Source organism: Xenopus laevis, chromosome 7L (genome assembly GCF_017654675.1).
Source record: "Xenopus laevis strain J_2021 chromosome 7L, Xenopus_laevis_v10.1, whole genome shotgun sequence".
Taxonomy (NCBI): Eukaryota; Metazoa; Chordata; class Amphibia; order Anura; family Pipidae; genus Xenopus; species Xenopus laevis.
The window spans coordinates 25,838,432-25,865,671 of record NC_054383.1 but is presented as its reverse complement, the minus strand read 5'-3'; the positions used below and the strand labels follow the sequence as shown (position 1 = coordinate 25,865,671).

The 27,240-nt window shown below is 40.0% G+C and overlaps 1 protein-coding gene across 1 annotated transcript; it reads right to left on the bottom strand.

Annotated features, from left to right (window-relative positions):
* On the bottom strand, window positions 1–26,434 carry kazald1.L (Kazal type serine peptidase inhibitor domain 1 L homeolog). Its single transcript, XM_018225236.2, has 5 exons — window positions 26,206–26,434; window positions 21,608–22,212; window positions 11,247–11,407; window positions 3,117–3,264; window positions 1–413 (listed from the first exon to the last, which is right to left on the bottom strand). The coding sequence occupies exons 2-5, from the start codon at window positions 22,110–22,112 to the stop codon at window positions 322–324; spliced, it is 906 nt and encodes a 301-aa protein (XP_018080725.1). The 5' UTR covers window positions 22,113–22,212; window positions 26,206–26,434; the 3' UTR covers window positions 1–321.
* Between the last annotated feature and the right edge of the window lie 806 nt (window positions 26,435–27,240).

The window sequence follows — 27,240 nt, the reverse complement described above, 5'->3', positions numbered from 1 at the left end:
TTTTACTAAAATCTTTTATTTGATATATACATACGTAAAACACATTTCCCCATCCCAGCTCCTCGTTAGAACGAAGAGCCCTTTGATCCGTGTGCAATGGAAACTGAGATTTCACGCCACTGCACTTATACATCCAAAAACCCTTCATAAAAAAGGCAAATTTATAAAGCTTGCGAATGCTTATAGAAAAAGCTGGTCCAAAATTGTAAAGTGCTATTATTTTTTTCGTGCCTCGATCCTGTTGCATTTAAATATTCGTTCTACTTTGAATGGAAATATACATTAGAAGTAACATAATAATGTCAATAGTGTTAGTAAGCTTCAGTAATAATCTGAATCCTCACTGTCGGCGTCTTCCTCAAATAAATGAGTGCGCGGCTTGGGCAGAGACAGGCCAGTCATGTTCAGCTGATCTGAAAGACAAAAGTAAAGAGGTACATTATATTGGCAATAACCCCCATCTCTAAAATATAAGGATATCAGAAATTCCATAAGACACCATAGACCTGGTGCTTTTATACAGGTCTTGGATCTCCAAGGTGACTCACATTACCCAACAGGGGGTACAATATTTATTATATACGTCTGGAACCTGTTATCCAGAATGCTTTGGATCTGGGGTTTTCTGGATAACTGATCTTTCTGTAATTTGAATCTTCATACCTTAAGTCTACTAGAAAGTCATGTAAACATTAAATAAATAGGCCCAAATAGGACCCAATAGGCCGGGTTGCTTCCAATAAGGATTAATTTATTTGGATAAAGTGGGGTCTATGGGAAATTACCTTTCCTTAATTTGGAGCTTTCTGGATAGCAGATCCCAAACTTGTATTATACTCATTCCGTGATTTATGCGGCATGAATGACATCACTAAGCATATTATTTACAGGTTATCCATAAGGGGTCATTTATGTAAGAGAATTCAGGGTGCAAAGTGCAAAATGGCAGCAATTAGGGTCATCTGGTGTTTTGAGTTGCTGTAGGTCACTGTGATCCCTTTCAAAGACCTGTGGCCAGACCCACAAATAAAACACTGCCTTCATTAGTCAGCACTGTATTAGTGAGAGACAAGATTGAGGGTTCATAGCTGTACCACCATCTACCTTTCCACCTTACTCCCTGATCCCCAACCAGTGACTCACGAACAACATGTTGCTCACCAACCCCTTGGATGTTGCTCCCAGTGGCCTTAAAGCAGGTGCTTATTTTTGAATTCCAGGTTTGGAGGCAACTTTTTGTTCCATAAAAAACAGTTCTACTGTCAGAGTCTCCTGTAGGCTGCCAGTCCATATAGGGACTAGCAATAGTCAATCACAGCTCATATTTTGCACCCCAAGGAACTTTTTGCAAACTTATGTTGCTCTCCAACCTGAATGTGGATCACGGGTAAAAAAAAGGTTGAAGACCCCTGCCCTAATTTGAGCATCATTCAGACATGTGAGTTAGGGGCATCAGATGATGCAGGCCACAACCGGGACCATGTCCTTGAGAGAGACAGAAAAGGGCTGGGCAAATACCCCTTGTTCTGGGTTCCACTAGCCCCCTGCACTGCAATGCCAGTATACCAACCCCTCCACCCCACTATGGACCACTCATCCAATTCATAATTTAGAGCAAGCTAGAGCGGCCGAGACTATACAGTAATATTTTTTATATAATAATTATTATTATTATTAATAATATAATTATTTTATTTTTAATTCATGAAGGGTCAACATATTCCATACTCTTGGGTGTTGGTAAAATATGTACATATACTAAAAACAAAAGATACTACACTTTTAGGTCATTTTAAAAGTCAATGGCAAAATCTTTACCCTGTCGTCAGAACATGTGCTTCTTTCATGAGCAAACGCATGGTATGCATGCAAAGTCGAGGCCCAGCTGTGAGTAGCTGAACAAGAGGAATCTTGAAGGAGATATAATTTAATTTTGGGAAACAGAGAGAGAAAGAAATGCTCTGTGTATGAAACCTAAGAAGATTGCAAAACCCGCATAACTATTTGCAGAATAAGAAGTGAAAAGGGAGGATATTATATCCAGCAAAGAGAACATGGCTCCAGGCAGCTTGCTGTGGGGGAATGAACTATGTGGGAGAATGAACTATATGGGGACCAGATTGGGGCTAAATGGCTGCATATTAAATTCAGGTATCCTTCACCCCCAGGGAAAAGGGCAAACTAAACCAAAAAACATTTTTTTAGAGAAAAAAAGAAATGACTGTGTACTACAAAAATGCTTCTGTGAGCACTTACATTTTTTCCAGCCTTTCCTAAAAAAACGAAGTAACCGGTAGGAAAGGCTCTCATATTCCGTTTATCCTGGAAACTGGATTGCCTAATCTCAATAAACAAACATAGTGCTACTGCCCTGGAATGGACATTGTAAATATTGCAGCTCAAATGAGTAGCCAATGAATGAATGAAAAGTGTTCATTGAGGGTTTGTTAGGTTGACTTCTGACAAGAACCATTCTTCATCAATAGAACTGTAATGTACTAACTATTATGTTATTCGTCCAAGAAGGGTGCTATTTACTATACAGGCAACCAAGGGCCTGTGCCAAGAGCAGCAACTTTAGGGGGCAGCCCTCTTGTGCATTAATTTGGCTGCGATCAGTCGGGGGAGGTGCTTAGGAGCGCATTTGGGCCAGCAGGGTCCACGAGCGCTGGGTGTACACCAGGTTTTTTCCTGGTGTCCTGCTGGTCCAGTCCAGCCCTCTCATAGGCTTCCCTCTGGTGCCTGTATTTTAATACCCCCCTGCCTTGAAGAATTACATAGTTGTTAGTACATTACATTCCTATTGGTGAAGTATATAGGCAACCAAAGGTCGGTGCCTAGAGTGGAGGTTTTTGGGGCGACAGCTCTCGGGTTCTGGAGGAGGGGTTCTTTGTTCCTCTGCAAGATTGATGTTCCAGTCAAATAAAGTTTGGGTATCAGATGGTGTCCAAACAATTGCCCTTGTCTTGTGAATGTAAAACACAACGCAAAGTAGCAGGGAGCAATATGGAAGTCTACACTTTCTAACCAGATATCCCATGATTTGATCTTCCTCTCCATATTTATATACCATACATCTGCATGGAATGAATAAAGCCGGGATGCCTGTTTATTACCTGGAGTAAGAACCGTGAGAGTTGCTCCGGCCATTACTTCCCCGATTTTATTCCTGGCGAGGCATCTGTACGTCCCTTCATCACTAGTACGAACTGATTGAATCTGCAGCCATCCAGTCACTTCAAACTTCTGCGGGCCTCCCCTAAACTAAAACATAAACGGTATGTCAACCACGTGTAGCGTATTGTTATAACACATTATTGCTTCATTCATGGTTACTTTATAGAAGTTTTGGTGCATTGGGCAGGTTTGTACTACCTTATCCATACAAGGAAAAATAGGCTTTTGTTCATAAAATTACCAAGCCACAATACTGCATCAAGGTAAGGTACTGTAGGTAGGCTTGGTTGCATTTTTTGGGTAAAGTATTTAAAAAAGCATCTTATTGGTCTTGCAGGCTGGTCATCCCTCAATATAGGACTTATAAATGAGGGATCTCCAAAAGCCAAACCATTTATAGAGACATAACAGTATACTCCCTTTTTCAATGAATTCAATAATTAAAATTTGTACTGAACACACTTTTTTCGTTTTATTTTATGGATTTTGTTACTTCTGGCACAAAACAGGGCAAACATGGAAACTGAAGCTACTCCATGATTGGTCCTCGCAAGGCAGATACAGTAATAAAATTACCGAGACAAATATAATCCACCTGTATAATGAACTCCTGTTTATCTGTAAACCAAAACAGTCACAACTAAAGGATGTAGGCAGGGGGGTGTACATTGCAGTCTTATTATCTACCTCTCAAGGACCAAACATGGCGTGGCTTCAATTTCCCTGTCTGCTATGCTTTGCTCAAGAAATAACAAAAATCATAGATTTTTCATGATTACAACAATAAGTAAAAAGTATGTTAGGCAGAAGCCCTAGTTTTAATCAAGTTGAACAAGGGGGCAAAGGCAAGGAAACTGACCTTCTTACCAGCATAATAACTCTATATAAAATACCAAAGTGGAAGTGTGGCTGACCTGGCCAAAATTGTTTTAAACACACCAAAAAGGGAACTGATCACTATAAAAAAGATCCTAACTTGTAACAGTAAATATTATAAAGAAAAATAACGAATGACCAGTGAAAAAATATAGAAGTAACAGTGTCCCTTTAAAATGAAGCAGGGAGTAATACATCCAAAGAAAAAGTCCCCCTCCCCAAGTTCCTCATATTAAATATACGGTGACTTTCGGAAACAGTGCTAAGAGCATGATCCTGTTCAAAGAATGGGTACTGTGGGAATACTCTCTATTTTCTTTCCTTCTACATTCCACCGCACTAACTGACTTCAGTGGAAACACAGAGACTCCACGTTCATGTTTCCAGCTGTACTAGAGCAAACCATGGTGAGCCACAAACACGGCAAAATTCTGAGAATAACAGATGATGTCAATACTCAAGATACTGAATACATATTTAGGGTGAATTTACACAATAAACAGCAATGGCATTCAGAGGACAGGAGTAAGACGCTTTTATTATAAGTTCTCAGTGGGGTTAGTTGCTGGTTCACCCAGGAATGTAGAGGTCCAGACGAAGCCTTCTAAATTCCAGATATTTTCTGGGTCTCATTCATATTAAGAAACACTGCTGAACCACATTAAGGTCATTAGGTTTTATGTCTGCCACTGAACCCTACTCTACCCGCATGCCTTTGGTAAAGCCCCCGTAATCACATGAACCCAAGAATTCAGTCTTCAGCCAAGAGCTGCTCATTTGCCATCAAAATATCCCTTTTCCCTGCCAACCACAGTCGAAGGCTTTACTGGCTATGTCTCTGCCTACATTTAGCATAAAGTACAGCTATTACTAATGTGCATGTTGCTCCAGGTTCATAGAGCATTTTGCAATATTAATAAATATGAATGTAAGGTGGTTTCTTGCATTGCAGGCACATTGCATTGAATATCAGTGGCCCCCAACCAGTGGCTCGTGAGCGACATGTTGCTCACCCACATCTTGGATGTTTTTCCCAGTGTCCTCAAAGCAGGTGCTTATTTTTGAATTGCAGGCTTGGAGGCAAGTTTTGATTGCATAAAAACCAGGTGTACTGTCAAGTAAAATCTCATATAGGCTGCCAGTTCACATAGGATCCACCAAATAGCCAATCACAGCTCTTATTTGGCATCACCTGGGACTTTAATCATGCTTGTCTTGATCCCCAACTTTTTTTATATTTGAATGTTGCTCACGGATAAAAATTCTTAAAACTAGACACGCGAGGTAGGTTAAGAAATACACAGGCTACTGTATATACTGTATATAAATAAGATGGAGACTTATGCCTGTAGAAGAGAAATAATGTCGGGTCATGGCAAGAAAATGGCTTCATGGTGGTCTTTCAGACTCAGTGGAACATAAGAACTCAACATTTATCATGATTTATGTGGATGATGGGTGTTGCGATAGATTAGGAGAACATTGCATCCTATCTGCACATGGCTGCACATGTGGTGTCTGGAATTCCTGGTTATTAATAAGGCATGAGTTTCCTGCGCTTCTATGCAAGCACAAAATCCAACCACAGATAATAATATTCATAGTACACCTTTGTTTGTCCTTAAGTTTATTCATCCCAGTGTGAAGCAAAAGTTGTAGTTATATATATGAGCCTTAAACATCATTAGGCTTGTAAAAGCAGGGAGAAGAACTAAAACGCCAAGCTCATCCATCAAAAGTGGATCATTAGGGCTTGAACAGCTGCAGTATATGTGATCCTTAAAGTCTCAGAAAAAAAAGGTTTTGGAAAATTAATGAAGAACTAGGATGATCAGCACTGCAGAAAACTACTTAAAGGGGACCCGTCACCCAAAAAAATTATTCAAAATCCTATTTTATCACATTAGTCAAGCAAAATGAACTTTAATTACACTATATAAATTATTTGAATCTTGTTTCCTTCAGTCTGGGAATTCATAATTATAACAAGCAGGCAGGAGCCAATTTTGTGGACACTGTTATTAAGACAAGTCTTGTATCATCTCAGAATCTTGTTTGTGCACCAGAATGGGGGACCTGATGTCTATCCCCATGTACTGGCTACACAATTAAGTGGTAAAGAGAATGGGGGAAGGTGTTGAGATCAGTTACATCTAGGAAGTGCTGAATGGAAAGTAAAGTAATTGTCTGCCCCGCCTCTATGCCCATGGCATAGAGGAGGGGCAGACAATATTTGATTGACAGCTGAGATTTTTAAATGAGCTTACATCAGCTATGAATGCTTTAATAAATAATAGAAATTGGATTTCATGTTTAATTTGAAAAGGACTTTTGTTATACATATTTTTGTGTCTCGGTGACAGGTCCACTTTAAAGGTAGACTATCCATTATATCTCAATACAAAATTTTAGGACCATCTATCTATCCATCAATCTGTCCATCTGTCCTCTATCTATCTGTCCATCTGTCCTCTATCTATCTGTCTGTCTGTCCATCTATTTATCTGTCTATCTATACTGTATATCTGCCCATCTATCTATATGTCTGTCTATCTACAGTATCTATCTATCTATCTATCTATCTATCTATCTATCTATCTATCTATCTATCATCTATCTATCTATCTATCTATCTATCTATCTATCATCTATCTATCTATCTATCTATCTATCTATCTATCTATCTATCTATCTATCTATCTATCTATCTATCATCTATCTATCATCTATCTATCATCTATCTATCTATCTATCTATCTATCTATCTATCTATCATCTATCTATCTATCTATCTATCTATCTATCTATCTATCATCTATCTATCAACTATCTATCTATCTATCTATCTATCATCTATCTATCTATCTTATTAGGGTCCCTGTATATCCGCAAGTGCAGTGAGCAAAGAAAAATTTTAAAGGAAATCGATATAAAATTGACATGCTTACCCTCTGTGATCATGTATGGAGGGCTGATGTCAATGGTATATTTCCTTTTTGGAGTTATTTTTTGGGGTTCTGCATTGGGACCACTTTATTCAATTTGTCCATTGATACCTTGGAGGAATGCAATGTAAGCAATGGATAGTATGTGTGGTTACCAGTGACCTGAAACTATGCAGGCAATAAAGTATATACAGGATTTAGCATCCTTGCAGGGGGATCTACACTAACTGGCAATTTGGGAGGTTAAGTGGCAGATGAGAATCAGCATTGATAAATGTAAGCTCATGCATTTAGGTTGTAAAACTATGTTAAAGGGCATGTAAAGGCAAAAAAATAAAATCCCATTTTTACATTCTTTAATGAAAAAGAAACCTATCTCCAATATACTTTAATTAAAAAATGTTTACCGTTTTTATAAGAAACCTGACTGTATGTAGTGAAATTCTGCCTTCATTTACTGCTGTGGATAGGAATTGTCAGACGGTCCCTAACTGCTGAGCAGGGAAACAATCATACTTATGAACAGCAGGGGGAGCCCCCGCCTTACTTCCCAGCCATGCAGAATTCAAGCGGCTTTGTTTATAACGATCCCTAAGCAGCCCAGACCACACTGAGCATGTGCAGGGTCAGGCAAAGATGTTTAACAAAGTTACAAGATGACAGCCCCCTGTGGCCAACTTTGAAAGCATAAATCATTTGTTTGATTAGGCTTGTGGTGCAGTAAGTTCATGCTTATGTTTAGTATACAAAATACAGCATTTCTGGCCTTATTCTATTTCAGACTTTCCTTGTCTTTTAAGCACAATCATCAAATTTTTTTCCAAAGAAGCATTTTTCCCAGAACTCCGGTACCGTCAATGATCTTGGTGCAGTTGGGCTTTGACTATCACATTGCGGGCAATTCAGCAAAATTAATGCAATTGATGAAACATGCAGTTCATCGCAAACCGGGAACGGCTGCACCAAATACTTTTAAAGTCTGCCTGGCATCATTTCTGGTGTTCGGAATATGAGAGACATGTGTACCCTATTCTTTCAGCGCTGAGGGAACCCTGGAGTCACCACCTGATCCAGAGGTGGTGGAAGCTCCAGGGTTCCCCTGTATCAAGTGCAACTTGACGGAAGTGCAAGGAGAGCATTTTGACACAAGTACCTTTAATAAAACTGGTGTTACAAGCAACTGACTGCGGGGAAAGCACTGGGACCACAACTGCACTTAAATTACCTCTAATGCATTTTTGGCTCATTTACTAACGCAAGGTCCTGTACAAAGTGCAAAATGTTCAAAAATATTCCCAAAGAGAAAAGAGTGGCTAGTTTTACCTTAAGTAGCAGAAAGAGATAAACTCCCCATATTGGGAGCTCTAAATAAAACAGAGGTTATTTCGGAATTCTTTGGAAAGTACTCAACTCAGAAGTAAAAATGGAATAGCTGGGCCAGTGCCCACTGCCAAGTGAGCACTGGCCAAGGTGCCTTTCCCCACTGACTGATGGCAGATCATGTCCCAATGCATAAACATGACAGTTGTCCCTAAAATATCTCCTCTAGTCAGAGGCACCTGGGAGTGCATTACTGATGATACGCAGTGAAAAAGCAATGGCCAGGGTGAGCAATTTTGCTTTTGCTTTTCTGTTGCTCTTTGCATTCTTCATTGAAAGAATTGAGAACAGAGAATTAAGCCAATTTCAAGGGCTCCTAAAACAACAGAAGGAATTGGCATTGAGCACATTGTCGATCACCGAGTCTTACACTACAGTATCTATGTTTCCTCCATATCCTGAGAATGATGAGTTCAACACCGAAGAACCTGGCTCTCACGCGGGAAGCCTTCAAAGTTACATTTGTCTATTAATAATAATGCTTGTCCTTCCTTTGATTACTGCTGTCCCATTTGGAGTTCTCTTGTGGTGCTTGATATGGGAATTGATTAAGGAACGGTTTAAGCATTACAAAACAGAGGAAGTCGATATGGAAATGCAAGAATTTAACCCAAGTCCTCCAGTGGACTCTGATGCTACACCTCTATCCTGCATCCAACAAGAAAGGAGAAGATAACAGCAATCATAAACATACTAGAGACTGACACTCTCAGTTTAATTCGTTTTCTGATTGATCTGTCCTTTACTTACACTTCATGCTGCTTTCTCTTCCCTAATTATACATTGGTGTGACACAAGAAACACATTAAAGGACATCAGTTTGGACCAGTTTTTCTCTTTCACTGTATAATCTTTATAACCATGCCAAATGTATATTCCCTATATTGGAGATAGGATCACACAGCTACCATGATTTTCTAGCAGACTTAAGGTATGAAGATCCAAATTCTGGAAAGATCTGTCATCCAGGTCCCGAGCATTCTGGATAACAGTCCTATACCAGTACTGCAAAAATAGCAGTTGTTCAACGTTACAGCATGGGTTAGTGCTCATGATTTCTTTTTATTATATATATAATCTGCCTCTATTTAAGATCTTCTCATCACAAAGATTTTATATAGAGAGCTAAATATTCATCAAATGAAAGCTCTCAATTTCTGTGAGTGTCAGGTTTGTTCTCTCTATACCATGTTAAGCATATCTGTGTGTATAGAACGGTATTTAGATTTTCTTTTTCAGAAAAAGACATGGTATAAACATAACCTAAATATAAATGTAGTTCGTGTGTTCCACCGCAACACAAGCATAGCCATTGTGACATTAGAAATGAAACACGCCAGGCCTGTTCTGTGCTTGAATGGAATGTACCATCATAAATAATAAGAGAATATGATAAAGTCAGCGATAATTAACTGTACAACCACATCCTATGTATAATACTTTGTGTACTCATTCGTTTTGAGCACAGAATGAATAAGAAAACCATAAATCATAGGAAGGACACATTTTTGTGCAGAAAGTTGGATCAAGAATACTGGCTTTAGTATCAGACAAACAGACCTAATAAAGGCCAAAGGCATCTATAAATCAAGGGTCCTAGGGTTCCCCTACTGCTTTACTGAAGTGGCTGTACAGTACAGACTATTCCAAAATGTTGGCATAATACAATTACCATGCATAAAATACCAAAAAATTGGGAATGTCAAAAACCACGGAGCAACCAAGAGGGAGTCAATAAAATGTTCACCTTTAATAATTCATCTTTAAACGAATGCCGTTCATCACATCATTAAACATGGATCATATGCTTAACGCGTTTCGTGGCATCTCGCCACTTTCTGAGAAGTGATTACATGATCCGCCTACACCAAAAAGAGTTAAATAACCCCACCCCTAAAAACATTAACCTTTTCACACACAAGGTAAATTTGAGCCACGAAATAACAGAAATATATATTTATAACCCAAGGGATACTAAATTCATAATACGTCCCATTAAAAATGCATTCAAATTCATAGGGAAGAAACAATATAAAAAATTACAATACATCCAATTAAATAACTTTGTCAACTCCCATTCCCTATTCATACCTCCTGGAGACTCCATAGTTTTAAGACGATATATCCAAAATGCCTAATTCTTTATCTATAATCTGAAAGGTGATTCATTGTTTTTCACCGTGTTCATCAATTGTGTGTTTAGCAATTGCAGATTTATCATCTTTTCTATCAATTGCTGATGTATATTCCACATTCCGTGTGGTTTCACCAACATATTGGGACCCACAAGAACATGTTGCAAGATAGACAACCCCTTTCGACATACAGTTGAAATATTGCTTTATCTCACCTGTCACTGTACTACAAACTTCCTTGGAAACCTTCAAAAATTGGCAAATCTTGTTCTTCCACAGGGATAATTACAATTATACAGTATCTCAGCCAAGATTTGATAGTTGTAGTTTCCCTTGAATTGAAAACGCTTCTAGATAGGCAAAAGGCCAAGTCCCTGGATTTTTTTTATATACAAAGGCAGGTGCCTTCTCCAAATGCTTTACCAAAATAGAATCTTGCAATAAAATATCCCAATCTTTACGTATACTTTGTTCAATGAGATGAGCCCCTCTATTATACGTGGTACAAAAACTAAATCTGGACCTGCCCTCGTGTTTATTTACTTTATTATATCTCTTGTTATTAGCAAATCAGATCAATCACTAGCTACTGCTTTGTCATAGGCTATTTTAATGTCCTGAGTACTTTGTATAAAACAATCCCATAATTGAATCTCCTGATTCAATTTTTTTTTGTATGAAAAATAAATATAGAATACAAAAAAAACGATAATGATGAACTACACACACATACCTGGACAGAAATGTGGGGATCATCTCCTGGAAGTAGCATTTCTGCTCCGTCCTTCCTCCATTCTATGGATGCCATTGGATAAGCAAAGACTTCACAGCCAAAAATTGCATCCTTTCCGGTAATGTTCCATATATCATATGGAGGAGATAGGATCTGAGGCGCTGTGTTTGGGTAAATGTAAGCAATTACATTGATTAGGTCCGGTGTAGCTATTAGCATTTTTCTTTTATGTGAATAATATCTCCATACGAAATAATCTCATCTCTCAATAGAATTTTTTCAAAAAAACTCTCATGTTACCTTCTTGAACCATTGGGACTGCGATTAAAAACCTATTTTTTAAACAATATGGGACCCCATGTACAGACATTATATTTGGGTTCCCCATCTTCATTTTTTTAGGGCCTAATAATGAAAGTGGAGTTGAAAATTGCTTCATGCCTGTACCTGGAACAGGAACAAGAACTGGCGCAACCATAAATGACATCACTACAACTAAACCTAAGGTCACTTATTTCAGTCCAGTAGGGCAGGGGTTGAGTTCAGGGAACCTTTGTACCCGAGAAAAAAAGGAAATCATATTTAAAAATGTGAATTATATGAATAAAATGGAGTCTACAGGAGATGGTCTTCCCGTAATTCTGAGCTTTCTAGATAACGGGTTTCCGAATAATGGATCCCATACCCAGAGGCATTGCTTTATTAGGCCAAACACACATACTACAAGGTCAGCAGAGACCAGTATATAAAGAGGGATATTGTATTGTCTCTCCCTTGCTGAACCACAGTACAGGTATGTGACCCGTAATCTGGAAACCTGTTATCCAGAAAGCTCTCATTTACGGAAAGGCCATCTCCCATAGACTTGATTTTATCCAAATAATTCAATTTTTTTTTAATTATTTCCTTTTTCTCTGTAATAATAAAACAGTTCCTTGTACTTGATCCCAACTAAGATATAATTAATCCTTATTGGAAGCAATATCAGCCTATTGGGTTTATTTAATGTTTACATGATTTTCTACTAAACTAAAGTTGGAAGGTTGGAAGATCCCTCATCCAGAAAACCCCAGGTCCCAAGCATTCTGGATAACAGGTTCCATACCTGTATTTGCTCAGAATTACAGACCAGTGTTAATTGTACTTGCAAAATGCAAAAAAAAGTCAAACTCAAACCCTTTTGACATTAGTGTAACTGAAAAGCCCCGGCAAGTAGAAAGACTGAAATTCACAACTATGCATCTGCAAATGATTAAAAAAAAGGAGGCCAAGAATACTAACACTGTATTTTGAAGCCTAACGTTGCACCAGTTACTATATTTCAGATACTTGAAGAAGAAAACCATTCACTTGTGAAATTAAATATGTTCCTCTTGGATCTGCAAATATTTTACATTTTGCAAGGAGCCATATTGTAGGTGTCTTTTGGCAGCTGTAATTAATACCTGTAGTCTAAAGTCATGACTGCATGTGCCAGGATAGAAATGATTGGAACAAATAGTGTTACTGATTTCTGTTTCCTAATCCAGTTCCTAGACGTGTGAGGCTCCTCAGTGCAGTCGGCATTATTTTTTAAAGGGACACTGGGCCAGACTCTACTCAGTGAGAAAAGCATCCACTCATTCAGTTTCAGACTCCTCTCACAGACCACAATGACGTTTTTATGACTTTTTCCAAGAGTTTTTTACGGTTTGGATCTCCATCTGCTAATGAGAAGGAGAACATTGTAATCGTTTTAGATATATTTAAAGAATTTCCTATTAAGGGCAGAGACACACTCTAATCTCGTTGGCTATAATCTAAATCACCAGCGGGGTGGCACTCGGATCGCTTCGTTTTCTACAATCTTGGAAAATCTTGCAATTATAGGTTAGCCCTAATATGCTTTCTTTCTTCTAAAATCCTCTTGAAAAGCCTACAAAGTAATGGCCTGCAAAATGTAGATGCAATATAACTCCAATTTTAGTCAAGGGTGTAGTGCAGCAAATAGCAATACTTCACTGTTTGCATATCTTCTAAAGGATGAGGATTCTGGGTAACTGGTATACTATATATCATATCCCCCATCCTTTCTCATCCATTCTGAGCTTTTGGGTGTTGTTTTTGGAAGATGCAGGAGAAACAACTAGATTTTACATAACTTTCTATGGTGGAGCCTGCGGGGTCCAGAGGAAAATCAGCTATGTCTGTGCCGAACATATATATATATATATTTATATATATATATATATATATAGTGATGGGCGAATTTATTCGCCAGGCGCGAATTCGCTGCGAATTTGCGTGATTTGCCGCTATTGGAAAAATTCGCTAAGCGCTTGCGCATCGGAAATGGATGCCGGTGTCTAAAACGGACGCTGGCGTTAAAAAATGAGACGCCGGCACTGTTTTGCGAATCACTATATATATATATATATATATATATATATATATATATATATATATATATATATATATACATATATATACACACATGGTAAAGGCTTAAAGCCCTAGTACCAGTGACATAACAATAAAGGAAGTTGACCCTGCAGTCATGGGGGGCCCAGGGGACCCAGATCTTGGGGTCTGCTTCCTCTCCCCAACTTCTCTTTAAGTGGGCAGAGAACAGGGCACACTAACTTGTTAGCGAGCAGAGAAGGGAAGGCAGTGGGTAGGGGTTGTGGTGAGTGCTGGGTCCCACTGAAAATATTTTTTGCTGGGGTTGCATCGCTTAGCAGTTACGCCACTACATACTAGTAATTAAATGGTTAGAAAACATCCACCTCCATGCACTTTTATTCGCATGGCGTTGGATCATTACAGTGCTAACAGTGGCTTAACTACTAAGCACCAGGGCCCCCCAGCAAGGAGACTGGCACTCACCACAACCCCTACCTGCACCCCTGCCTCACTTACTAGCAAGCAAGAGTCTTGTTCCCTGCCTGCTTCCTGTCAAAAAATGACAGTTACAGAGCAAGCAGACCTCGCGGCCCTGGTCCCCCATCCCCCAAGCCCCCCACAACTGCGGGGTCTGCTTCCTCTATTGTTACATCACTCTGTGCTATTAAAGTGATTCTGCTCAAGTTAAAGCGCAAGGACCCCCCAATCATTTTAAAAGGGTGACTCCTTTCACATGCCCCCCTAGCCCATCCCCAAGTGCTCCCCCAGATTCTGCCCACTTCCCAGTACATGACTTGTAAAAACAGAGCAGCACAAGGGGTTTACACAAGGGGGTTAGCGGCCTCTCTGGTCACATCACATCCAGTGTCCAAGGTCTATGGAGGTCACTGCCAACCAGGATCATTTGCAAGAAAATCCAAAATTAGAATTAAAAGTAGAATCTGTTCATCGGGGACCACTCTTCTAAAAAAAGATTCGATTTGCTTTATATAGTTATGTGTATATAGCCATTTTCCAATGTATTGACGCTCAAGTAAGCAGTTTCCACCTACTTGATGAATCAGCCCCCTTTTAAATATAGGGGCCCCTAGCTCTGCACCAACTATCTGTGCAAGGAAAGCAGCATAACATAAAGCAAATGCAACCAAAGCCGCCTGTGAGCACATTTTTAGCAGAACAAACAGCTTCCAGCTTAAACTCTAGCAAGACTTAAAGTTATAACAGTGATTGAAGTTGTCCCCACAAAACATACAAGTATTATTGGGTTTAGTTATAGTGTATCCTTTTTCGGTTTGTTTATTTTATTTATTTTTTTGTTTGCATTCAGTGTAAAATGTTGGCGCTCGGACAAGACACATATGATCTTTCTTGGGACAAACTGAAACACTGTTGTAGTTCAAGTTTCCTGCTTCCAAAATAAGTTAGAATAAATGACAGTCAATGTTTGGTTCTGATTTGTTTTGAGACTAAACAGAAAAGCAAAGTAGAGTAAAACAGAAACTTATCTGCTAGAGCCAAGGGACACATTGGTTCAGCTCCAATGCCAGATGCCACATGGACAGCCCTGCCTGAAAAAAGCTTATGCTGCTACAGTACAATATACTGACCCCAAATATCTTTCCCTTGTTTCTATATATAGCTAGTAAATTCTAGTTTACTATCATATTGACGTGGAAGAATATTGGCACCACATAATAAGGAATTCGCTGTCTCTTTCAGTATATTATCTAGTGTTGGCCTGGCCCACCAGGATACCAGCAAAATTCCCGGTGGGCCCGGTTGGTGGGCTCTCCTGCTTCTAACCATTTGTCCTATTTCATGGTGATTATTTGCATATGGCATAAAGAGAATACATAGATAGAAGAATAGTATAGCATTCAAGAGAAGAGACTAGAACAATAAAATGATTGAGTGAGGACAGGAGGAAAAATAGTCAGTCCATGTTCTAAGGTTTTATAATGGGCCCTTGGCACCACAGTCCAACGCTGAGCTTATCTAATAAGTACCATCTGGATTCTTTGAAATCTCTATAGGGTTTTATTTTGGGGTTTGTTGCTGCATGGGGCTTGGCATAGACATGTGGAATTAGGGTAGGTGGGAAAGAAATGGGAAAGGGGTAGTTATGTAGGGTTCTGGTCTTCAGAATCTTTCCAAAAGAAAATGCATGCATATAGGGTCGGACTGGGGAGGGCCACGGGCCCCCCCTCCACTAAACGTGTGCCGGTCGTGGCAAGAAGAACTTTAGAAGTGCAGGGGGCGGATCTGGGCTGGCGGGCCCACCGGGTTTTTTCCCAGTGTCCCGCCGGCCCAGTCCGACCCTGCATGCATACAAACATAGATGTTACCATTGGAATATGTAAAATACAAATTGGTTCAGTATGATGGGAAGGGATTTCATTAATCTCCTGGATAGAAGAAAGAATCTTTTAATGTCTTTGCACAGAGAATAACTGTTGACAGGATATTAATCACTCGGCAAAAGAGCAATGCATGTGCCTATAGAAAAACAGCTTTCTCATGCTACTACTTCTACTGATTATAGTTGCTTGAACAAATATCCTTGTTCTCTAAAGAGTTACATGCTTCAGTGCATGTACAACTAGTGATGGGCGAATCTGGGGCGAAACGGCGCCAGCGTCTCGTTTTTGATGCCGGCATTCGTTTTTGACGCCGGTGTCCGTTTTTTGGACGCTGGAGCAAATTTGTTGGCGAAAATGTGCTAGCGTACATTTTTTTTTTGGCAAATTTATTTGCCGGCGGCGAATCGCGGGAATTCGCCGCAAATTCCCACCTGGCGAATAAATTTGCCCATCACTATGTACAACTCCAATGAAATATACATAATGTTAAAAGGGTCATTTACCTTTCAATAAATGTTCAGTATGGCGTAGAGAGTGATATTCTGAGACAATTGCAATTGGTTTGTATTTGTTATTATTTGTGGTTTTTGAGTTATTGAGCTTTTTATTCAGCAGCTCTCCAGTTTGCAATTTTGGCAGTCTGGTTGCTAGGGTTCCAATTACCCTAGTAACCATCTATTGATTTGAATAAAAGACTGGAATATGAATAGGAGAGACCTGAATAGAAAGATGAGTAATAAAAAGTAGCAATAACAATAAATTCATAGTCAGAGCATTTGAAAGCAAGAAGGAATCAGAAGAAGAAAGCAACGTATTATAAAACTACATAGAATAAAAAATGAAGACCAATTGAAAAGTTGCTTAGAGTTGGCCATTCTATAACATACTAAAGTTAGCTTAAAGGTGAACCACTCCTTCAATGAATGTGCTGTTAATCAGTGCCTGGTGATGTAGTATCACGCAAGAAATAAGATACAGTATCTCCTACATTTAAATATATGAGTATATATAAGTAGATCCCTTGAAGTTCCATGAACTATAAATAAAAGTACCTGGTATCTGCCATATGAAGGTCTTGTAACTCCAAAGTGATTTCTAATATACTTTGGTCTTGAACTATGGTAAATGTTCCATTTAAAAGGGTTGTTCACTTTTAAATTAACTTTTAGTATAGAGAGCGATATTCTGAGACAATTTGCAATTAATTAAAACACTCAAAGATGTCTTGAGCTCACCTGGTATTTGCTAATAGAGGGGCTATCACTTCTTGCTATGTAACAATGTGGACTTTAAGAGACCAGTGTTTCATTGTACTGAATTATTTGTGGTTTTTCAGTTATTCAGTTTTTATTCAGCAGCTCTAAATGTTCCAATTTCAGTTGACCCTAGCAACCATGCATTGATTTGAATAAGACACTGACATATGAATAGGAGAGGCCTGAATAGAAAGATGAGTAATAAAGAGTAACAATAACAATACATTTGTTTTAGGAGCATTTGTTTATAGATGGGGTCAATGACCCCCCATTTGAAAGTTGGAAAGGGTCAGAAGAAGTATGCAAAAACTATAAAAATAAATAAATAATGAAGGCCAGTTGAAAAGTTGCTTACAATTAGCCATTCAATCACATACTAAAAGTTAACCACCCCTTTAAGCTGTGAAAATTATTGTATATCAGCACATACAATGAATTGTGTCGTTCACAGAAAAGGTTTTATGCACACATACACTTGCTCTGACTTCTGTTCACATGGTGGGCATCATAGACTATGGGGTACATTGTTCCCTATACATTTTGCAATCTGGGCTGTCATATGCCTAATAAATTTGCTAGATGAAAATATAACTTATATGTTACCATTCAGTCTACTATACCCAATATAATAAATCGTTAGACAGGTTCAACAAACATCACAATAAAAGGACTCAAGAAACCCATCTACACAAATAAATAAGTTCTACACATTAGGGCTCATTTATGATCACAGCCACAAGTGGATGGAATTCTTGGGCAAATTGAAGTTATTCAATAAATTTACTTGCATCCAAACCCACTCCTTTGTACTTGTATAGTTGTGCCAAGCGCCATTGTGTTCATCCTGTCTCAGTTGAATCAAACGCAAAAGTGCTTCTATTGATGCTCGAGAACCTTGGAGGTACCACCACCCTGTACATGGCACTATTCCAAGCAGGACCGCCATCAGAAATCACAGGGCCCTTTACGTCAAAATTTCCTGGGCCCCCTGGGCTGCGCCCACCGCAAGCCCCGCCAACAGGTCCGCCCCCCACCACACAGTAAAACAAAACAAATATTGGTGGCTAGGGTTCCCACATGTTAATAAAAAATAAAAAGATATTGGTGGTCAGGGCCCCCCATAAAAAAACAATTGTGGCCAGGGCCCCCCCATTAAAAAATATTGGTGGCTAGGACCCACATGAGAAAAAAAATTGGTGGCCAAAATTGGTGGCCAGGCCCCCCCTCCACATTATAAGAAAATTGGTGGCCAGGGCCCCTTAAATATCCATGCCTTCCCGAATTCAGCAGCTCTCAGCAAGATGGGGGGCCCGGCTAGCCAAGAAAGTGCAGCGTGGCAGGGCCCCCTACAACTCTCCCCCCTGTCGTCCCCTGATGGCTGCCCTGATTCCAAGGGTACAATACGAAAAAATCTGATGGCACACAGGGCTGCAGGAAGCCTTCCAATTACAAAGCGGAGTGCAAATGCAATGTTTCGGGGAATAAAACCCCTTTGTCAAGCACTATTCCAAGGGACAACACTGGACTACATCAATGGGCTCAGAGAATCACGTGCAAACTTTATTTTATTGCCAAATGGCCGAAATTACACAACTCCCTCTCTAACAATGTTGGCTGCAACTTGTTCACAAGAACACGTCTACATTTTTAAAAAATTGGCGTGCGCAAATCTGCGCTGGGTTGCAATTCCATGGAACCGTGGGAAAAAATGGCAAAATTTCCCTTTGCCCACTACACTAGCGTTTGTAAATAAGCCTTATTGCTTACAAACACCGCATTAGCAAGCAATAAAGATCAAACAGAGAAACTCTGAAACCTATAATCATTGGCTCCATATATTCTACAGTTTCTGGCAAATACAAATGTTAGACCTCTTCTCGCACTACAATAAAACACATTGTTACATAACAAGAATGATAGCCCCTCTATTAGCAAATACCAGGTGAGCACTAGACATCTTTGAGTGTTTTAATCTGATTATGGTGCTTTACTATCCATACACTTTGAGCAGGGGAGGAAAATGGCATTCATTTTCTAGCCTTTCAATTAGTCGTCATTTTCACACAACTGTACATGGCTGTTTTGTGTTGAGAAATTGCACTTTGCACCCTGCACTGTGTTCATAAATGTCCTTGTTCTTACACAGTTTACTGGATTTTGTTTTCAGACAGTCATTTATATAAAAGAGCCTTCTGTAAGATGCCAGTCCACATAGGGGCTACCAAATAGCCAATCACAGACCTTATTTGGCACCCCCAGGAACATTTTTCATGCTTGTGTTGCTCCTTAACTTTTTATACAATCTGCATGTTGCTCATGGGTGAAAAAGGTTGGGGACCTCTGATATAAACAATAAAATATTAAGTGAGAATGCATACTTGCATGCACTAAATAAGGACATGTACTATATTGCTATACTCTTCCCAGTAATCTGATCACATTCTTTAGCAATTATCCCAATCCAATGCCATCTGCCTTTAATTCAAACACACACAGCCAGATACATTTTTTTACACAAAGGGGAACTTATATAATAAGGTACTCTGCCCCAGAACCAGTAGCTCATTCTAATTATATTTGGCTAAAAGAAAACATAGCGTGTAACTTAATCTCAGAACGTATGTTATTTCCACTTTTGACAAATGCCTCTCCGCACCAGTGAGGGGTTATTAACAGTTCGAGTAACCTTTCTCTGGTCTCCTGGTGGGACAGTGTGCCGCTCAACAGTGCAAAACAAGTGTCACACAATGGCACAGCAGGGGGTTAAGCACCGGCTTTTTATTCTAACACCATGCACATTTGTTGCACACACTGAGGCTGCTCATTGATACTCTTTTAGGCCAGTGTCACATACGGCAATTGCTTCTGGAAATGAGCTTTGAAGGCTAAATGCATATGTACAACTTGCAATGTTTTTTTTTTAAAAAAAAACTGCATTTCCCTTTTTCCCCCCTGGAATTCCAGGGGCTTTTCAAGAGATGCTAAATTATGCACCCACTGCTAGATTCTCAAACTATGCACCAATACACCAATATTGCCCACAAAATGCATGTGTGTCACTGTCAGTTATATCTGTGTGTGTGTATGGCACAAAAGGGGGGTCGATTCAAACCCAGAGGGCACAAGTGCAAGAGTCTGCCCCTTAATGCTCATTCACAGAGCACTTTTGACCCCGGGGTTGATTCTCCCTGCACTGAGCACTAGAAAATGTGGCAATCAGGCAGAGAGCAACATCAAGAAGTGCGGCTTCCCCCTGCCCTTACGACCTGTAATTAGGGTCTGTATCTCCTGCCACTCCCAAACTTCTGAAGCTTCTGAATGACACGCGAGGTAGGATGTTGGATGCCTATGTGCTCCCCCCCCACCTGGCCCTCATTAATACATCACTGACTATCACAGTGACTATCAGCTCCAAAAAGGATGTTTGCAGCACTAATTGCGCTGTGTGGTGCATTATAAATTAGGCCTAAAATTGTGTTCCTGATAAGCAAGGTCCATTGTCATTGGGAAAACCATTGAATAAGGCATCCTTGCATTGCATACTGTACTGCCAACTTTATCTTCAAATAATGTCTACGGATATTTTAGGAGTGACAGACCAGCATGTACATGTGACTAAAGTGGCCATACACAGGCGGATAAAAGCTGCCAAGTCTAAAAGGACCACCCATGGGCCTGCCCAATAAATATCTGGCCAGGTATCAATTAGGCAGGCTTGATTTTCCCATCTGATAAGGAATGGATTGGTATGTTAATGCGGTGTTCACCCTAAAGGTCAAGCTAAGTGAGATAACTGGCCAGTGAATAAATGAGCCTGATTTGGCCCCGCTTGTGGATCCAGCCAAACAAGCGGATCTGCCAGTGTATGGACAGCTTATGCCGGTAACATTCCAAAGTTCAGACTGGCAATATTTGCAGCCACTTGTCCCTTGGCAAGGTCTTGAACTTAAGTTTGGAGGCTTTTTCCACCCTGGATAAATCACCCTAGAATCCCTTGTAGGGTTTTACTTGCATTTGAGTGTTTATTTCCATGCAAGCAGCAATCTGTTGATTTCTTACTGATTTGTTCTCCTCATAAATGCTTTCAGACCTAAGCAAAATTAATTCTGAAGGCTATAATTGCTGCCCCTGGCCTCAGGCCTGGTATTTCAATACTCATTTTAAACTCTTTGCTATTGAATGTTTGTCCTTTAGAGATAGGAAGTGTGAGTTTGTTTTCTGAGCAAAGAGAGAACATGATGGCAAAATCGAAACGATCCAGTAAACTGTTTGCTATTCTCGTGTTCGTTACTTTGATGAGGTGTGAAATAGAAACAAAAAGAAATGTGCCTCCCTGTCTGGCCATTTCACATGTTTACTATACCTGATTCACAGGGCCCGTCATGTACAACTGTAAGGTTGGCTCCTGGGTGTGCATTGGCCACCTCTTTAAATTTACACAGCTGGGAATAAGTTTTACCGTCCGATCCACAGACAGCTGAGTTAAATACGCACACGCACTGAGGTTCTGGGACCTCTCCATGCCTGAGGTCCCCCATATCTAGCTGACATTCTAAGTTATCACCACATTTCCCATAGAAGTGGTTGGTGTTGTCCAAGTCACAAATCTGCCCTTCCAAATTGGCACATTCTAAACAGCAGTCACAATGGTCCCTTACAACTCCAGCCAGACAGCCCCTTGGTAGTGGGCATTCTTCTGGATTACAATCTGTGCAGCTCTCCCCTTCCTCCAACAGTCTTTGCCAGCCTCGTTGAAGGTAGTCAGCCCCACTGGGACGGGACCCAGCAGGGAATATTTGCAAGTAGCTGAGATACAACAGGAAGAGCAGTTCAGCGGAGATCCAAACAGCATGGTTAAACATTTTCATGAGTTTGCCTGGGCAGTGCAGCCAAAATCCATTACTTGTGCAGGCATTACTTTGATAACGGAGTTGGGTATCAGTAAGTCATGCACCTGGCACCATGAGACTGAAAAACAAAAATAAATTGAATTAAATATATATGATGCAACAATATTGACAATAAGATAAAAGAAATGCGTTAGAAAACCATGCTTGTGTAGAACTAGGATTTATGCTTATTTAATGCGACCAGTTATATAACTATAATGTCAAAACACACATTTGCCCATTTAAGATGAACCTTGTATTGCATTTAATTGACCTATAACTATTGGGAACCTTAATTTGAAAAATATTAATGGCAACCCCTCTGAAAGCCTCCTGATTGCTGGCAGTTCATTAGGCACATGCATCGTACCAGTCATTGTTTTTTTGCAACTTTCTGCCTTTCTAATATGTCTAAGTCCCTCCCAGCCCCAGTCAGTGTTTTAGCCATGATATTGGAAAGGCTGCAGTGAATCCATGACTGGGTAATCAAACAAACCCCAAGTCAAAAGTAAAATAAATAGGGTAAAAAGTGTTCAAGTTGCTCCGAAAATGAATGAATTAATGCATAAGATTTCCTACCACTGTACATCTTCAGGCCCTGAACCCAGAATTCCCTGCATCTGCTAACAAAAGAACCTGGCCATGCCTCCATACCATTAAGGTATATTTCACATAAACACATCATTTAAATGAATCCATACAGTAGCAAATGAGGACAAACAAGTGAAAAGCTTGACATCCAACAAAAACCTTTCTGAGATGTGACTTCAAGGCCCTTAGATACCTTCAAATAAGTCCCAGTTCTGTATATCTACTATAAGGTCTTCATTTGGTTTGCCATGCACATCAAATTATTTAAATTCACGAGTCAAATCACATTGCCTGTACAGTTCTCACAGTAAGAGAATATTCAATAAAATACAATTTTGGCATTGTTTGAAGTGTAGTGTTTCATTATATCTGCTGGTATCCCATTATTAGCCATAATATATTCTGTACATTGTGTTGCCTTTACAAAGAAAACTTGCAATCTCTGTTACGTAAGTGTGAGGATATATGGGGGGGGCGTAATTAATATCAGTTGCAGACCTTGTTCCTGATCACGTAACATACTTTATAGTAGTCAATCAGAAAGTCCAGGTTGCAATTTATTCATCAGATGTTCAGAAGAACATAGGTTGCTATGGGTTTCTTGATAAAGCTTTGCGAGTTATTACACTCCCTGAGGGTTTCATATAAAAGGGATTTAGACCAAAAGTTTCTTTTGTGATTCTGTGAATACATGACGTTCAGATGAAGCTTTTAATTTCATAGATATCGTAAGATACCAATGGGGACTGCCCCTTAAAGATATATAATGGTGTTTTCATTTGAAGGTTTTATTTCTCCTTTTGATTCATGAACACCAGATGACATTGTGCAGAGACTGCAGGTATAAGGCTTCTTTATATTAACGCAAAGGCTTCTATTTATGACCAGACCAGATGTGGAAAAATTCTTTTGCATTTAAACAATATCCCCGTCTACGGCTTGAAATGCTGACAGAAAAATCTATCAGACGACACTGAAATCCAAAAAAAAGGCAGCCATAATTATAGTAGAAAATGCCAGGTGGCAAAGGTTATAGCAAGTGTATGGAAAACAAGGCCGCTTTTTTCCTACAGAATGTTCTGCAAATGTTTACAAATGTAAAATATTATTTATGATTTGATGAATTTTCAATTTAGAGCACAACTCGATCTTGGTTTAGAGGGGAGCTGTATGCATAGACTGGTTGACATCCTAAAGACTGTTTTCCTAGGTAATTTCCTCAGTGCTGTGTCTGGCGGTCATTAGGAAACCATTATAAAGTAGTAGCGCTATGGAGCTCCTCTATCCAAGGTGGCCCCTTCTCCTGAGGTTTCCAGTTTCTGCCTATAGACTCAAGAAATACCCAACACAGCAAATTCCTCACATTGATAAAAATTAAAGGAACTGCCACAGTATCCACAAAGAAATCTCAAAGACTTCGACATCTGATCTGCATATTTTTGTGCTTCACTAGCAGAACATTTTCTTGGAAGCCCTTTCAATAGCTTAGATATTTGCAGGGTCTCCTGTGCTTGCATGGGCCAGAGGTATGCTCCTTTAGGTGGCGGGATTTATAGTAAGTATTGGAAAGACCTGACCTTCTTGAGATCTCTGGATTTCAAGACATGACAGTCAGTGTGCTCTGGTAGAAAAGATGGTGTGGTGTCAATTGAGAGACTAAGGGCAGAGACACACGGTCAGATTCGGGTTGATCAGTCGCCCCGGTGACAAATCTCCTCTTCTTCGGGATGACTAATCTCCTCGAACTGCCTTCCCGCTGGCTAGAATGTAAATCGCTGGGATAGCATTCGGAGTGCTTCGTTTTCCAAAGTTGCCTGAACTTTCCACGTGAGGTAACTTCGGAAAACGAATCTCTCTGAGTGCCATCCTGCCAAATGCTTTATATTCTAGCCGGAAGAAGGCTGGGGAAGGTAGTTCGTGGAGATTAGTCGCCCCGAAGAAGAGGAGATTTGTCACCGGGCGACTAATCTCCCTGAATCTGACCGTGTGTCTCTGCCCTATGAAGGACAGCACAAGCAGCTGTTGGAGAAAAGGCTCCACTCACTTGTTTGAGATTGTATCTCTCCTCCTGTGCACCTATGGATTCCGGATGAAAACTCACATTTTACAGATTCCTTGTTTTGCCCTGAGAATTCAGATTATTACCATTCTTGGGAAGCTTTCCATCAGACAGTCCTTTAGATGTACAGCAGTAGGTGAGACTGCTTAAGTGACGAGTGAAGACATCAAGAGCACAAGACTGGGGAAATTATTTTTAACTGCATCCAAAAATGTGAGTGTGCAAATGACAGATTATCTATCCAGGTGTATCTGGATCCAGGCGACTTCCACCAATTATACCTCTGCTTCTTCACAGACATTACAGTAGAGTGGTTTTGTTCTAAATGGGACATTATTGTACATGGACCATGGTTCTGATTTGTTACTATGAAAAAAGTATCATTCGTTTCAGGGCAATAACAAATGTATTTATCTTACAGTATAAGGACCCTATTCCAGGCACACATGCATTAGGACTTGGAGCCAGCTGATTTAGTTTTTAAAGTGTAGTAGGAAAAAGAGAACACCTGGAGGAAGCCCAAACAGAACATACCTATGACATTCAGATTTGGTAGGAATCAAACCCAAAGACCAGCACTGTAAGGTTGCAAAGACAACCATTGTATAAACAAACTGACTACTGTGCCACCATGCAACTAGAGAAGGTTTCATAGAAGGTTTCAATAGAAGGTTTCATGGCCAACTTATTCACGGACATCCCGTAATAGTTTCATCCTAACCCCTATGGTCCAACCACACTCAGCGGTGGTTTGCAACATGATACACTGCTAGAATCTAGTAACTTTAAAACAGCTGCTCCACAAAGACTCCCAGACTTAGCGTTACTCTCCAGGGCTTCGCTTCTGTATATAAACCAGCATTATATTTGCCTGGAAATATCTGCATTGATTAAGGGGATACAGACCACATCTAAAAAAGGGTGTTTATTTTTCCATTCCCACTTGCTGAATGGAGCGGATTTGCAGCTATCATTTACATTCCGTAAGCATGAAGGTTCTCAGCCACAATCATAAGTCACTATCACAAGGGGCCAGCTGTTACAGACGGCAACTCTCAGCCCCTCATTTAGCTGTTGGTTTGCTCTTTATACTGGGAATTGTAGTTTGCAAAGGCTTGGGGTTCCAAAATTTGATATTTCTAATCCAAACTGGCATAGGACCTATAGATAATTTCTCCATTTCTCTAGAAGACTTGTGTCCCTTCTCCATCCTTAGCTGTCATAAGACAACATCAGGGACTACTGGTAATATCAAGTCAGTGTAACAACAGAAAGTCTCAAAAGTTCCATGTGTATAATAGAAATGTATGGAAGATATCTATGCTTCTCTAGGTCCCATAACAGCAGCTGTCAAACACATTCGTTATGCATTATGCCAGGCAATCTTATTTATGAAGTAGAAGTTCATCTATGTGCTCTTACCTCCTTTAACAGCCCTCTCTGGAGATCATGGTACTGAGAAGTGAGCGGCTGGCAGTTAGTCGGCAAGCAGTTCCCTACAGAACTGGCAGCTGGTGGGTCCCAGAGTGCAGTAGCTCTCCTGCTCTCTACTGTATGTGTTGAGGGGTTGCAACCTCTGCAGAGTAAGATTGCTTTTCCAATAGCCTTTATACTGTCTCCTGTTTGAATGAGAATCTGTGATGTCAAGCTGAAATGTGATCTCTCCCAGTCCCATCCCCCTATCCACAGACCACTGCTAAGATATGCCACTTCTTGCCTTTCTCTCTCTACGGCTTCCCAATGCAAAGTCATACGTACACGAAACCTTACAACCATATGTCTCCATGCCGCATGCTTTCAGACAGTTGCAAATAATATTGGGATAGTTACTTTCACGTGTGACTGTTTTCCAGGAAGAATTAGGCTCTGCTTCTGCTTTGAACAATGACTACGAAACTGCCAAAGGCTTCTCAGAGCTGTTTTCTGTGCTTACCAGAAGGGTTATATAAAGGAGCAATGAAGAATTGTATGTTTAATTCTTATAAATTCCGTTGCCTATTAAACTCCAATTATCTTCCAATTATATTCCATAGGTGACTTTGAATCCAAGTCTGGGATGAGGTCATGGTGCTGGAAAGACACCCATGGGGTGGCTGAGTCTGCAACATTGACCCATGCTCTGTATGCTCCTCTTGTGATGGACCACCCAACTGATATCTGGCCAAAAATCATCTAGATATCTATCAGGCAGGTTTGAAAATCCTATCAGATGGACAATGGCATTAATGTGATGCTTTGCCGAAAGGGTCTGCTAAAAGCAGCTATTATGATCCAATCATTGGCCGGGGGGGGCAACAGCTCAGATCGGTACAGTTTGACCAGCCAAATCAGGCAACTTTCTAATCTTTTGATATCTCACCAAATGAGCAGATCTGTAGGTGTTTTGCCGATTAAGCTAAGTGCAAATATATATATATTACTGCATCAACATGGGGGGACATTGTGGAAGTCTTCTCT